The sequence below is a fragment of the Acartia tonsa genome, chromosome 10, assembly GCF_053477335.1.
Source record: "Acartia tonsa isolate MP-2025a chromosome 10, ASM5347733v1, whole genome shotgun sequence".
Lineage (NCBI taxonomy): Eukaryota > Metazoa > Arthropoda > Copepoda > Calanoida > Acartiidae > Acartia > Acartia tonsa.
In genome coordinates this window covers 11,695,881-11,712,170 of record NC_137269.1, presented here as the reverse complement: position 1 = coordinate 11,712,170, position 16,290 = coordinate 11,695,881, and the positions used below count along the sequence as shown (strand labels likewise).

General features: G+C 33.9%; 1 protein-coding gene across 5 annotated transcripts in view; it reads left to right on the top strand.

Annotated features, from left to right (window-relative positions):
* Window positions 1-16,290, top strand: part of LOC145329399 (ammonium transporter 2-like) — a 39,329-nt gene that overhangs the window by 12,352 nt on the left and 10,687 nt on the right. For 3 of the 5 annotated variants that reach the window (XM_080173497.1, XM_080173496.1, XM_080173499.1), the window contains 11 exons: window positions 3,834-3,957; window positions 5,545-5,601; window positions 7,147-7,199; window positions 7,723-7,837; window positions 8,220-8,305; window positions 8,955-9,060; window positions 12,877-12,931; window positions 13,190-13,265; window positions 14,330-14,387; window positions 15,228-15,285; window positions 15,483-15,542. In XM_080173497.1, the coding sequence (XP_080029623.1) occupies window positions 3,834-3,957; window positions 5,545-5,601; window positions 7,147-7,199; window positions 7,723-7,837; window positions 8,220-8,305; window positions 8,955-9,060; window positions 12,877-12,931; window positions 13,190-13,265; window positions 14,330-14,387; window positions 15,228-15,285; window positions 15,483-15,542 (848 nt within the window). The remainder of the gene's footprint in view (window positions 1-3,833; window positions 3,958-5,544; window positions 5,602-7,146; window positions 7,200-7,722; window positions 7,838-8,219; window positions 8,306-8,954; window positions 9,061-12,876; window positions 12,932-13,189; window positions 13,266-14,329; window positions 14,388-15,227; window positions 15,286-15,482; window positions 15,543-16,290) is intronic. The other 2 variants (XM_080173498.1, XM_080173500.1) reach the window with 1 other exon arrangement.

The following is a 16,290-nucleotide window of genomic DNA, read 5'->3' as shown; positions in this document are numbered from 1 at the left end:
ATATATAATAGATCTATTGTCAAAACTTGCACAAAGTTTTATTTTCAACAAACATCCATAAATAATATATCCATTGTACACACATCAACAAGTTTTCTCTTCTCTCCATACAAATATTTTCAACAAACATCCATAAATAATATATCCATTGTACACACATCAACAAGTTTTCTCTTCTCTCCATACAAATATTTTCAACAAACATCCATAAATAATATATCCATTGTACACACATCAACAAGTTTTCTCTTCTCTCCATACAAATATTTTCAACAAACATCCATAAATAATATATCCATTGTACACACATCAACAAGTTTTCTCTTCTCTCCATACAAATATTTCCAATAACATTCATTTCCTACTATACAAATATTTCCGATAATTCATTCATATATATATAATATGTTCATTATACATTTCAATTCTGCACACATATCATAATTAATCCACATATAATATGTCCATTGTACAATCCAATTCTACACACATATCTCTCTCTCACTCTCTCTCTCTCTCTCTCTCTCTCACTCTCTCTCTCTCTCTCTATCTCACATCATAATCAAATACTGAATAACAATTTTTGCTTCATTAAAAATTTTTGCTGAGTTATGCATTCCAATCTTAAATCGCCATTTAATTGTTTAAAATAAATCTAGTTAAATCCACAAAAAATTCCGCTCACCAATCAAATATCACATTCTACTGATCATGATGACAAGTATGTATCAATCCAAATCAACGTAAATTCAAAAACAAAACAAACAAAATTTCTGTTCTATCTATAATAGAAATTTCGTACTATGAATAATATATCACAGATCAAAGATCACATATCTATCTTCACGCAAGTACAATCGTTATTATTCATAGCACATTTTAACCATATTCAAAATATTTTGTTTCCATTCATATAAACTTAAGAGTAGCTTTACTCTTATTTATACATAAACCGCAATATAATTGTTTTAAAATTAAATACTTAGAACCATAATAACTGACTCAACTTTTAAAACAATTTACAGCCTTTCATCAAAATTCTAATACTTTTTAAAGTATCTAATTTCAAATTTTTATCCAATTTTCATAAAATCACGATATTGACATTTAATAAAATCAATTTTCTTCCATTAACAATTTTACAAAATTGTATTCCTATTTTCGTTGAAATTAATCCATCTTATTATTCTTATCTCTGTTAGACACCACAATAGTCTGAAACAAAAATAAATATATCCAAATATCCAATTCCAGTGTAACAAAACAAAAAAAAAATAAATGCATATATTTTGATTTTCATAATAACATAATCTCATAAACTCGTATTCAATAGTTAACAAAATGTTATATTTCCAGAATTCAAATAATTACCATAAATCAAATTATTTTCCATCACAAACTTTATAGAGTTGCTTCGTTTCTCTTCTTATTATTTAAACAATGTCAGCGCTTTCCAAATTATATGTTATACATTCTAACCTTATGCATGGACACCACAATGGCAGATAAATTAACATTTATCCCACTAATTCGAATAATATCAGAGATCTACATTGATTAGCAATGGATACAACAATGGAAAATAAATTGACGTTCATTCCCAAAAAATCGAGTAAGATCAGTAATATACAGGGATATAACAATAGCAGATAAATTTTCGTTCATTCTAGAAAAAGTTGCTCCACAAATAATCTATGATTTGTATGTCAACATAACATCTGCGAGTTTTATTTCCTAAATAAAAATACTTCCAGAAGCACAACTTCTATACATTTTTATAAGCCGTCAAATCTATCAGATACAAAACTTATTCAATTATAGATATCTTAATTGCAAAACTACAAAAATCAATCGCCGCCACACCGCCGTCAAATCGCCGTAGGCCGTAGTACATGTATATCCTGTTGATACAATCCAAAACTGTAGAGAAAATCCTTCTTCCCTGCAAATTGTAGAAAGAAATACTCGTTTAATCAATACACGTCTGTCCTGAATAAGCTATAGAAAGAAATACATGTAATCCTTGCTTCCCTGCAAATGGTAGAAAGGAATAAACTGTAGAGAGAATACATTTTTAACAATTTTTAACAATACTCAACTGTCTCCCTGTAGAAACAAACTATAAAAGGATAGAGAGAATACATTTTTAACAATTTTTAACAATACTCAACTGTCTCCCTGTAGAAACAAACTATAAAAGGATAATTTTTTAACAACACATGTCTATCCTTCTCTCCCTGCTGATACAAGTCCAGGGCGGCACCTTTTCCCCTTTCATGGTGTCCTCCACCAACATAGTACATGTCCAGGGCGGCACATATCTTTCCCTGGACATTATGTTGGTGTCCTCCACCCACATGTTGTCCTGCAATGTCCAGGGCGGCACCTTTTCCCCTTTCATGGTGTCCTCCACCAACATAGTACATGTCCAGGGCGGCACATATCTTTCCCTGGACATTATGTTGGTGTCCTCCACCCACATGTTGTCCTTCACTAGACAGGATGGTGTCGTGGTGTCCTTCAATGGACAGGATGGTGACATGGTGTTCTTAACCATCACATATCTCTCCTTCACCAGGAGTTCGACCTGGTTCACCATCTCCTTGGCTGTTACCTGGTCCTCTCCACCTATACACTCTCCCCCCCCTAACCTGTTTGGCAACACCACCAAACTTTCTTGTTCAAAGAAACACAATTTTTCATTAGCAATTGGAGCTTTGAAATTGTCCATAGAAAGTGTTGGCAACACCACCAAACTTTCTTGTTCAAGGAAACAAAATTTTTCATTAGCAATTGGAGCTTTGAAATCGTCCAAAGAAAGTGTTGACAACACCACCAAACTTTCTTGTTCAAGAAAACAAAATTTTTCATTAGCAGTTCCAGTAACCGCAGCACTAGCAAACAATTTAGGCTTCTCTTCTGATCCTCCAAATCCTCCAGATCCACCAGCCGTCCTCTGCCACGACATAGAGTTATTTAAACCATTCTGCTGGTTATTCGACCCATTCTGCTGGGTATTCTGCTGGTTATTCGACCCATTCTGCTGGGTATTCGAACCATTCTGCTGGTCATTCAAACTATTCTGCTGGGCAATCTTTTCAAGAATTCGCTGCTGGCCAGTCATAAACTCATCCACAACGGTCACATTCTCAGTCTTGATATCATTATCAACACTAGGCTCCACCACCTTATTAAGACGATCTTCCAAATCGTCCATCCGAGTAGCCAGTCCAGTAACCGCAGCAACATTAGTATCAACATTATCCGTCAACTCTTGAATTTTCGTCTCCAGTGGCGCTATACGCCCACCCAGCTCCGCCGCCACATTATCAATTTTAGTCCCAATAGCATGAATCTCATTCTTGACCGTACCCCAAAAAGTAATCATGTACTCATCCTTCTCCACCTGAGACATCTTCCTCCATTCAGAAATGTCCATCCTGGTCACTACAAATATCCTGAACAAAAACCAAAAGCAAAGAAATAATACAATTAAAAGAAAATCTGAGCTATAGATTCGTACTACACTACTGCGCCAAAATGACGTGTAGTAATAGCAAGAACAAACAGCTAAATATTCTTATAAAGTGTATTAATTCAAGACAAGATTAACATACAATAATAATATTAAACTTTAAGGCAACTATTCACTTTTATGTTCGTGTCGTGTTGCAGAGCAATGTCTTGCTCCGAAACGGTTGACACAAGAACTAAAAGCTAATATACAAAATACATACATTGCTCTCAAGTCAGGAAGAAAGGGACTATACATCACAATTGCTACTAGAGGCCTTGGTGTTTTGTGGTAAAGAACTAATATTTTTTGTATTTAGGAATGTTAAGCAAAAATATATACTTTGAGATGGCGGCTGAGAATGAGTTGGGTAAGCTGTTGGTGAATGCCCACATAGCTGCAGCCGCCAGCGGTCTTTTCTCTACATTTCTCTACAAGATAGGGTATGTATGAATTGGTGCTTTCACACAAAGTGGCTGTTTAGCAAACCCTCCCCCCCCCCTTATTTTTTTCAAAAATATAGGAAGGGGTGTAGTTTTTTTCCAATGCTAAACCTCTTGAAGGGGGTTGGATGCCCTTGCCCTATTCGGCTACCCAGTACTTATAACCCCCCCCCCCTCCCTTATTTTTGAAAAAAATAGGGGGATTGATGTAGTTTTTTATATGCCTAACCTCTGAAGTGGGTGGGATACCCCTGTCGGGATACTCAATACCCAATTCAATCATAACTTTCCTAACCCTAAGTAAAAACCAAAAAAACTAAAAAAATCACCCTCCCCCTCCCCACGTTCATATTTTCAATTTGTTTCATAAATAAATGAAGGGGTTTTATTATTCTAAAAGGTACTTAAACACCTATGCATAGGAATTTCATTTCCTTGTCACTTTTTATAAAAAAGAAAATATGAATATTAATAAAGGGGGGAGGGGGATGTGGCACTTTTTGAAACAAAAAGTAAAACATGCATGATCTCAGCCCATGAAAGAGTTACAGCTCTAAAATTCGGCATAGCAGTTGCTTTTGTGGAGAATAATATGGAACTGTGAAGAAACGGTGGCGGAACCACCGCTACCGCCGAAAACCGCCATTTTCCGTTGAAATGTTTTTTGCTTTTTCTCGCCATAATAGACAATTTTCAATCATCTGATCTAAAGTTTTTTTTTCATAAAAATTTTGCTTATATTTTCACTTGCAATTCTTTTTATAATATTGACATGTTTGAAATATTTTAAGTGTCACGTGAAAATATAAGGGAAATTTTATGAGAAAAAAAGTTTAACTCATATTATATGTTTGAGAACTGTCTAATTTGGCGAAAAAGGGAAAAAAAATTCAGCGGGAAACGGCGGTTTTCGGTGGCAGCGGCGGTTCCGCCACCGTTTCTTCACAGTTCCATATTGTTCTCCACAAAAGCAACTGTCGTGCCGAATTTTAGAGCTGTAACTCTTTTATGGGCTGAAATCATTCACGTTTTACTTTTGGTTTCAAAAAGTGGCACATCCGCCACCCCCCTTTTTAAAGTGAATATTTTCTATAATTAGGGTTGGTCCGTCCGTCCGTCTGGAACGGATAGCTTTTTTAGGTAATTTAGGCATATTAGATTTGTCCTATCGTTTTCAAACTTTGCATGGTGATTCCTGTAGTAGTTAGGTAAGATTTAGAAAGTATAGCTTTTTAATCGTTACCAGGATGTCTGTAAGTTCATTTTAAACATGTCGATTTTTAAATTTTTTAACAACAAAATTATATGTGATATCTGTCCGATTTATTTGATTTTTGGAATACTGATTCCTAGGACAACAAAGTAAAATGTTATAATGAAGCATCTCTATAATCAAGTCCTAAAAATGTAAGTATTTCCTTAAACATTATCTTGCAGTTTTTCAACAAATTTACTTACAATTATTTTCTATTAGTCTTCATTTATATTCGGATAATTCAGTTCTGACACTCGACAAGTGATAATGTTTGTTTGTTCTACTATTTCAGAGTTTTGTTTTTATGGATGTTGTCATCCTTGTTTTATTAGGGTGACGGGACAAAATGAATATGAATTGAGAAATAGCAACAATAATAAGAGTTTCTGGTAAGTTCAATATAAATAATAACTGCAAAGTTTAATAGAAAATTTAATATTTAGAACTCAGCTTTAACAAGGATGACAATATCCATAAGTAGCAAAGCACAAAAATCATAGATAGACAAATGGTCAAAGTGATTTATGAAGCAGGTGTTCAGTTGTTATAAAAAAATAACATTCGATAAATCACATAAATCGCAAAACGTTAAAAAATACGTATTTTGAAGCATTACCGACACAAGGAATTATTACCAAAAAAGATTTAATTATCTAAAAAAAATGGCCGCCAAGGAAATCAAATTTACTTGATAGAGTAATGGACAGACTACTAAAAATATTCGTGTAATCATTTTTAAAAAATCTTCAAAACTAATTTTCTTAAGGACTGACAATGCATTACATTAATTTATGGATAACAATATTGCCCATTTTTTCTCATTTATATATGTACATTACAGTGTCCCGTCCTAGAAATATTTTGTTAAAAGTTTGGCCTCCAACCAAAATATGGTTGATTTAGGCAAAAAAAATGACCCATGCAAAATATATATTTCTGCAAGGCAACAATTGCAATGGTGAAAGCACTACAAAAATTTTAAATCTGCAAAAAGACCTGTTTTTAAAGCTTTTGTACCATCTCAATTTTAAAGATTTTTACCAAATTTTAATTCTTGTGTCAATATAAATCTGATATTTACCAAAAAGAATTGGGGCCGTCTTAATCATAACATATGAAGGTGTAGAAAGTAATCTTTCAAAGTCAAAATTGTCAAATTGCATACATAAATATTAGGGATGGGTTGGATACTTTTTTGGACGGATATAGATATCTGGCTGATTTATAATTCCTGATATCTGGCAAAAATCTCGTTATTCGGTCGAATATCCTGTAATTAACCGGAAAACTGGTTATTCAGCCAGATATCTGGCATTATAAATTAGCCGGATATCAAGTATCTGGCCCAACCCTATTACATAGCTATGCAATTTTGATTTTGGAAAATTACTTGCTACACCTTTATATGTTATAATTGAGATGGCCCCCATTTTTTGGGTAAATTTCAGGTTTATATCGACACACTGGAATTGAATTTTGTAAAAAATTTAAAATTGAGATAGTACAAAAGCTTTAAAACCAGGTCTTTTTGTAGATTTTAAAAACTTTGTAGTGCTTGTACCATCGCAATTTTTGCATTACAGTAAAATTATTTTGCATGGGTCATTATTTTGCATAAATCAACCATATTCTGACTGGGGTCAAAATTTTAACAAAATTTTTCTAGGACGGGACACTGTAATGTACATGGATATAAGATAGGTTCTTAAAGTCTGGACTTAAGCAGTAATGTAGAAAGACTAGTCACTTCTGTACAGCCACTTGGGCAAGCTCAAGCTCCACGTTCCAAGAACATTTTGACTTTCCGGATGTCTCAAAACTTCATTCTTACAATATTCTTAACCAATTTTTATATGCAATAACTTTTTGCACCATGTTGTTCTACAAGACTACCTACCCTTACTCAAATGTATCGATTTATTTTCATTTTACAGGTTGCAAAGCAGAAAATGGAGCTTTTATGCTGTTATGAATGGATGTGTTGCAGGTTTGAAATATTGAGGGGGTGGGGGGGGGGGGGGTGGAGTATTTATCATTTTCGCAGCAAAACATATGAACTCCCATTTACATGTTTGCTATTTTTACCAATAAGATTATTTGTACTCATTTTTCAAAATTATCGCCATAAAATATTGTAATGTGTCAGGTCGAGCAAATCTTTTTGGAAAAAATATGTTTGTCTCAATTTTTTTTTTCGCAATACCATATAGAAAATAGAGATATACATATATATATAAAGTTTACATATTTCAACTTATATTTACCGCAATGTTGACAGTTGTCCTGAGATAAGAAAAGTAAATCTTTATACTAACTATTGCTGTTTTGTTGGACCAGGGGGGTCAAAGGCCAGGGCCAATAAAAAAGAATTTATCCTATCATCTTTTAATCGCTGAGAATTGTCTACAATATTATACTATACAGGTTTTTTTTGTATAGATAGATAGGAACTGGTTTCAATCCAGCTAGAAAAAAATTGGATTAGGAGCATTTTGAATATAATCTTTTAGGTTTGGTTGGTATATCTGGGGGTGGAAGTTTATTTGCCAACTGGGCTGCTTTTGTTATTGGTCTGGTCACTGGTGTCTTGTACTTCATCTGCAGTCAGCTTGTTAAGCTAGCCAGGTAAATACTGGCAGATGTTAGGAAATCAACATTTTGGGTGTGATAAGTAAAATTACCAGAGTTTAGAAACCAATGGGTTTAAACAACTTTTTTTTAGTCAGCCTATACTACATTTGCATAATATTTATTTTTAGCACTATTATTAAAAGACCAAAAAAACTGGAGGGTTTGGGCCTTAACAACCTATATAATACATTACAATTATAACTGAAAATATTTTTATACGTAGCTACTCATTACTTTGCCTGTCGCAATGGGATAAATGTGATTTTCCTGGCTGTCATTTAAGATAGATTAATGTTTTTTTTGTTAATATACCAATAAGTATTCCGTATCTTATTTGGACTGCCTATTTGTTGGTCATGACACTTGTTTTGTTCAGGATTGATGACTGTACTGATGTGATAGCTACCCATTTTATACCTGGAATATGTGGTGCTGTTAGTCCTTACATATTCATCATGCAAGGTAAACTCAATTTGAGTTTTTTTTTTTGTTTTTGGGGGGAGGGGGTGTTGATTGAACATAGAACTAAGTGACTTAGTTTGTTTGTTGTTTAAAGTTATTTCTAGGCTGATATTTAAGACAGAGGTCTAAATTAAATACCTTTCAAATAAGCAATATACATTCAGTCTTAGATTAACTTAGATTATCGGAAAAGATTGTCTAGTCAAATGAAAGAAAATGGATATAGAATACGGCAATACGTTCCTCTGTGGTCAGGGGAGGTAATGGGATAAAGTCATAAGGGGGGGGGGGGAGAAGAGTTATCGTTATATTAGCTAGGTGGATGAAACATTTTATCAGAGTATGCAAAAATCTTTTACAATATCCACGAATTTTTTTATTCATTTGGAAGACATTGCATTGGTATTGTGATAAACTCGGCTGAAAATAAACAAAGATACCTATAAATAACTAACAAACCAAGGATAACTAAGTGTTAAAGCACACACGGGGTATTATAAGATGCAGCAATTGACAATCAACCCTTTGATTGCACAACCCTTGTCTTGTAAGTTCCAACAGCTTATGGTAATGAGTTGCAAAGGCATTTAGTACTTTTATGGGTGACATACCTTTCATGTCGAATTTTGCATCATGTTTATTTTTTTAGAAAAACATGGAGGATGGAGTATGGTTGGATGTTTAGCCGCCACTGGATGGGGTCTGGTCACATGTTCAGTTTTATATCTTATCATTTTCATACTTCAAAAGCGCAGGTCAATTCTCAAGATGGATGATAACATACATAAAAGGGAGTGGGGACAAAACACCTAATTTAAAAATACCTAATTTAAAAATGCCTAATTTTATAAATGTCTAATGTGACAAAACACCTAATTTATAAATACCTAATTTAAAAATGTCTAATTTAAAAATGCCTAATTTAAAAATGCCTAATTTTAAAAATGCCTAATGTGACAAAACACCTAATTTTAAAAATGCCTAATTTTATAAATACCTAACTATAAATACCTAAGTTTAAAAATACCTAATTTTAAAATACCTAATTTAAAAAAACCTAATTTTAAGCATATCTTAAAACTGTTGTTAAATGATGTTAAAGGGGGATGTGGAAAATAACCATTTGGGCAGGGGGGGGGGGGGTTTACTCGAGAACCCTTAGAGCTAGAGGGAGCTAATTTTTGATTTAAGCTTCTATGGGGCCATAGTTACTTTTAAAATTATCGTCGACCCCCCACCCCCCCCAAAATTTTTTTTTTTTTTTAGGGGGGGGGCGGGTGGATTATACTATAGGGTGTTTCTCATAAACGACTTGAGATAAATGGAGCAAACCTTAGAATACAAGTTTTGTAGGCCTATATATGATTTTAGAATTATTGTTGACCACCCACCCACCCCCAAACCCCTAATTTAGGGGGGGGGGGCGGGTGGATTATACTATAGGGTGTTTCTCAGAAATGACTTGAGATAAATGGAGCAAACCTTAGGATACAAGTTTTGTAGGCCTATATAGATTTTAGAATTATCGTTGACCACCCACCCACAAACCCCTAATTTAGGGGGAGGGGGCGGGTAGATTATACTTTAGGGTGTTTCTCAGAAACGACTTGAGATAAATGGAGCAAACCTTAGGATAAAACTTTTGTAGGCCTATATTTGATTTTAGAATTATAGTTGACCACCCACACACCCCTAAACCCCTAATTTAGGGGGGGGGGGGCGGGTGGATTATACTATAGGGTGTTTCTCAGAAACAACTTGAGAAAAATGGAGCAAACCTTAGGATAAAACTTTTGTGGGCCTATATTTGCTTTTAGAACTATTTTTACCACCCACTCACCCCCAAACCCCTAATTTAGGGGGGGGTCAGGTGGATTATACTATAGAGTGTTTTTCAGTAACCACTTGAGATAAATGGAGCAAACCTTAAGATAAAACTTTTGTAGGCCTATAGTTGCTTTTAGAAATATCATTGACCACCCACCCAAACCCCCTAGACTGAGGGGGGAGGGGCAGGTTGATTATATATAATCTAAGGATAAAACTTTTGTGGCCCTATATTTAGGGATTTTGTGGATTATATTATAGGGTGCTTCTCAGTAATCAATTGAGAAAAATGGAGTTTACATTAGGATAAAACTTTTGTAGAACTATATTTAATTTTATAAATATCTGTCCCTTCACCAACCCCCAAAAGACCAAAGAGGGGGGGGGAAATGTGGTGACTCGTGCCACGACATATCAGCAATTTTATTTTGGGTGCTACTCCCTTAGTTTTAGAGATAATTGGGTGAAATCTTTTGGGCTGGGTCACTAATTACCCCAAGTTTGGTATCTTTCAAAAAAAACGGCGGCGGAACCGCCGCTCCCGCCGTTCGCCGCCATTTTCCGCCGCCGCCAAAAATTTTTTTTTATTGCATTTCTCGCCGAATTAGGCAATTTGGAATCATTTGAGACCATGTTATTTTTTTCAAAAATTTTTCCCCTTATAACTAACCCTGCGGGGGTACTTTTATTTTGGGTGCTACTCCCTTAGTTTTAGAGAAACGGGGGTCCGCCGCTCCCGCCGTTCGCCGCCATTTTCCGCCGCCGCCAAAAAAAAATTTTTATTGCATTTCTCGCCGAATTAGGCAATTTGGAATTATTTGAGACCATGTTATTTTTTTCAAAAAATTTTCCCCTTATAACTAACCCTGCGGGGGGAATTTTTAAAGTAACTTTGGCCCCATAGAAGCTTAAATCCAAAATTAGCTCCCTCTAGCTCTAAGGGTTCTCGAGTAAACCCCCCCCCCCCCAAATGGTTATTTTCCACATCCCCCTTTATGATTAGTTTGTGGCACCTCCAGGTATAAGATAGGAGTGGATACAAAACTGCGACAAACAAAACCGTGACAGTTACAAAACCGCTCCATTACAAAACCGCGACAATAACAAAACTGTGACAATAACAAAATATAACTATGTAGGAATTTTTGTAGGAATACATGACCGCAGCGCTCGGCCCTCTGGCCTGCCTAGTTGCGGGCGCTCGGTCCCCTTGCCCATAACCTGATCTAACCTAAATATTGTAAAAAAAATATTAAAAATTTGAAAAAAATCTACCAACCACTTTTTGTAAAATCCACGAAATTCTAAACTATAAATAAGTTAATGTACATTAAATATTCAAACATATAGGTTAGGTCAGGTTAGATTATAGGCAAGGGGGCCGAGCGCCCGCGGCTAGGCAGGCCAGGGGGCCGAGCTCTGCGGCCATGACCTTCTAGCACTAAGATTTTTTGTATTATAGATTTTTAGTATTATAGATTTTTTTGTAATGTCGCGGTTTTGTTATTGTCGGTGTTTTGTAATGGGGCGGTTTTGTAACTGTCGCGGTTTTGTAATGGGGTGGTTTTGTAACTGTCGCGGTTTTGTATCCACTCCATAAGATATAACCAACAAGCGAAATAAATATAAAATAATATTTGGGGGGCAAATGGAGAGGTCATCAATTTTATGATGTGTTGCCCCCCAACGACAGCTGAAAAACACGAATATGTTTAGTAACTTTTTTCCAAATTAATTTCATTGTTGGTATAAGCTGTGGCACCTCACGTGAGAAATAAATTAATTAGTAAAATCAAAGGTTGAAGGACAAAGAAAACAAATAAATTTTTATTTTTTATTGGTTTCTTCCCTAACCTAAGTAGCCGTAGCTTTGCTTTACAAACTCGTCAAGGGGATGGTCAGTCAGGGGTAATGGAGGGAAAGGTAAGAGTAGGTTGATTTTTTTGGGGGGTGGTAGTTGACCATCCCCCATTTTAATTCTAGTTTTATAAAGAACGATTGAAGAGATATAAAAAAAATGAAGGGGAGGATTTTTTCAAAGGGCGATTTTTCATTGGAAGGAGTTGGTAACCTCCCCAAAAGCGTTATAAACATTCCCATGACCTGTGGGAAGCTTCATTGTAAAGATGAATCATATTGGTTCATCAATTATCGAGAATCATTAGCCAATTGTATTAATGTTATCAAAATTTTAGGTATTTTAGTGAAAAAATTATATATTCTAGAATTAGGCATTTCTAAATTAGGCGTTTAGATAGTTTAGAATTAGGTATTTTTAAATTAGGCATTTTTAAAATTAGACATTTTTAAAATTAGGTATTTTTAGTTAGGCATTTTTAGTTAGGCGTTTTTAAATTAGGCATTTATAAATTAGGTGTTTTTAAATTAGGTGTTTTTAACGTAGGTGTTTTTAACATTAGGTATTTTTAAACTTTGGTGTTTTTAGTTAGGCATTTTTAAATTAGGTGTTTTGTCCCCACTCCCATAAAAGTACCCTCTTGATCACTATTCCTTAATTGAAAAAAATTTAAATAATGGGGAATAATTTTTGTTTGGTTTGTAACTTTAGGTTAGGTCAGGTTATATTGGGTAGTAGGAAGCCCCACAGGGTCAGGAAATCGCCATCAGATATAGGCCTCAAAGTGATTAAGCTAAGGAAAAGAAACTAATCCCCAATTATTTCAAAACTGAGGGGGGGGGGGAGTTTATAAGATTTTATCAACTTAAGAATGCTATAATTTCAGAGTTTCACCAAATATTGAGAAATTGGGATCTGATGCGTATAAAATAGATGAACAGGTATTTTAAGTAAAAGTAACAGGATCTGTGTCTGTCAGTAACAAAGTATCTCTATATCCGCTGAACCGTTATGGTTTTTCCTTACAATTTAGCTTCTCAAAATAAATGCCATAAAAAAAGACGTTAGTTTTACTCCATTGAATTTATCATAAGTCACTAAAGTTTTTATAATTTTTTAGTTATGATATCAAAGGTATCATTTGATGAGAAATGCAACTAGCTGGTCGTTGCTTCTTGTATGATCCCTTTATATTCTAGGCATATTCTTCTTTCTGTACAGAACAAAACCCTCATCCAAATCCACAAAAAACATTTCACCATTTTGAATCTCCAGGTATACTTTGTTCTACGCGGTATCTATTTAACTCCCAAATACTACACACTGTGGGCTAGAATTGAATCAAGACAAAAGTAAGTGCCGAGCCCTGGGACCTATGTATGGTGAAAATAGACATAAAACCATGATTATTCCAGGTAAAACAAAAATATTTCAGCGGGGGCTTTTTGAGAAAATAAGATTTGAAAATTTCAAGTTCAATTTTCACCCCCTAGGAGTTGCCGCATAATCATGACAAGAAAAGCAAATATTATTTATAAAGTTCTTCATAAAACCACTCCTGAAGGGAGTTAATTAATGGCCATTTTTATCAATTGCTTTGCAAAGGTCACGAAAATTCAGCCTAAAATAAATCATATATAGAGAGGTTTTATGAAAGACTTCATAAAAGCAAAGTTGTTCAAAATTAAAAATAAATAATATTTGCTTTTCTTGTCATGATTATGCGGCAATTCCTAGGGGGTGAAAATTGAACTTGAAATTTTCAAATCTAATTTTCTCAAAAAGCCCCCGCTGAAATATTTTGGTTTTACCTGGAATCATCATGGTTTTATTTCAATTTTCACCACACATAGGTCCCAGGGCTCGGCACTTACTTTTGTCTTGAGTCAATTCTAGCCCACAGTGTATAACTTATTCAATATTATTAAAAGACAGTGGACCACTTTTCTAAATTTTAATGTGGATTTTTCTCCCATAAAAGCTATTGTGAGCTTCCCTTAGATTTCTTCAGAAAAAAACACAGTCGATAAATTTAGCTGCGAACTAAAACTTCTTTATTTTTCTAAAAAGCTCTAATGGTTCATTAGAGTAAAACACTAGAGGGAGACGCATCAACCTTGTACAATCTTTCTATTGGGTCATTGAAAATCAACCAATGGTATCGCTTATATTAACACAGCCAAGTAGCACAAAATAATTTAGAAGCAGACGAAAAAGATCATTGAAAAAGAAAGGGAGGTAGTCTGTATATATATCTATACTATAGATCTGTTATTTCTGGAGAGCCTTCCCCCCCCCCCTTCCCGAAACTAACCATGTTTAAAAAACATTTACCCAAGGAGTACCAGTTATATTTGGAGAGAAAAGAGTAGTACCCTTTATGTCTCAAACATCAAGGTAGGAATTTTTATTTTAATAAGCTTTTTTTCTTACAATGAGCTGGTCTATCAACCTTTTTATTCAAAATTACTCCCTCCCACCCTCCTTCTCATTTTTACAGTTTTCCTTTTTTAGTAGCGAAGCTACTCTATAATTCACTTGGTCTGTACGACAGTCAGTAACGCTTTGGGGGAAACGTGATTTTCTCGGCTCCTATTAGAGATAGACAGCTGAAATTTTTGGTGAAGATTACTATGATATATGCTTATCTAATCTATATATTGTTTTGTCCGTCTGTCTTTTAATTGTGATGCTAGATTGATTCCTAGATTTTTACGTTTTTGTAATTTTCTCAATTCCTGTTCAAGATGAACGGCTAGAATTTTCAGGAATTAAATAAATTCAAACTCTACATATTTCCATCAAGTATTATTAAGATGCCTTTATTGGTTGGGGTGCTAGATCGATTCCTAGTCTTTTAAGCTTTTGTGATTTTCTCAACACATGTTTAAGATAAACGGATGGAATTTTTAGTGATTAAAATAGTCAATATTCTACATATTTTGACAAAGTTTTATAAAGACTTACTTTTGGTTGGGGTGCTAAATCGAATTTTAGATTTTAACGTTTTTCTTATTAGCTTATTGCTTCAAAAGACCATTATACATTTGTAAAAGGTTTCGTGATTTTTATTATTAAAGTTTTTTTTTGCATTTTTTTCCAGATGTCTATTCATAATTTTTTAGGTTCGCTACTTATGGATGTTGTCATCCTTGTTATTGAAACATTTGATATATTATGTGCCACACTTTACAAATTGTTTTAAAATCAAAGGAATATTATTAGTCTTTTATTTAGATCAGCAAGTTGCACAGCAGTTGTTTCTCCTTTGGGACCTAGTATGTCATCTACTCATGTAAGTTTTATAAAAAACAAAAACTTCAACTTCCATTTAAGGTAAATTAGCAAATTAAAAACGTCAGCAATCTTACTATTGAAGGAATACAAAGAATAATCAAGTTGAAATGATTACACAAGCTTTGATAAATCAAATTGGTCCAGTAGTTAGCAATCTATTAGCAAGGATGAAACTAATATTTTTGTTATTTTTAGAAGAATCTTGGACTAGAACTTCAAAAGCTATCCAAATCTGTTCCTAAGATTATAATTGAGGCAAGAACAATTAATTTTATTGAGCAAAAATATTATACTTTATTTGTAAATTGGGCTAGGGATACACACTTCAGTTTTTTCAATAGCAGTGAGAAATACAAATATTTACTTTAACTATCTCTTTATTACAATGTTTAGAACCTTATTTAAGGGGGTTAATGCAACCATCTCGTAATGGGTACATGGCAGATTTACCACTAGCAAAAATACAGTGATATTACTGTTATAAACACAGTGATTTGCTGTCATTAACACAGTTTTACTGTCAAATTCACACCTTCGTTTTTAGGGGGTATGACAAAAATACAGTTATTGCACTGGCATATTCACAGTTTTGCTGTTAATTATACACCTACATATTGACAAAAATACATCTATTAAATTTATAATTTGTCAATTATACACCTACATATTGACAAATATACATCTATTAAAATTATACCTACTTATTTATCCATAATATTTAATACATCTATTACATATAGAAAAATGGTGACATTAACATGACCGTCAAGGAAGGTGAAAAACCTGTGTGGTTTACTTATTATCCGAAAAGTAAAAAAATTTGTTTACTTACACCATAAGTGATATCGACAGCTAACTGCCTTAACATGTTGGTGTTTAATCTGATACAAAGCCAAAATATGTGAAAAAGAATTAAATAGAATCTAAATTTAAAGATCATTCTCTGATATCAAATCTAATATATGTATAATACTCTACACTTTATCTCTATTGTATGTCAATA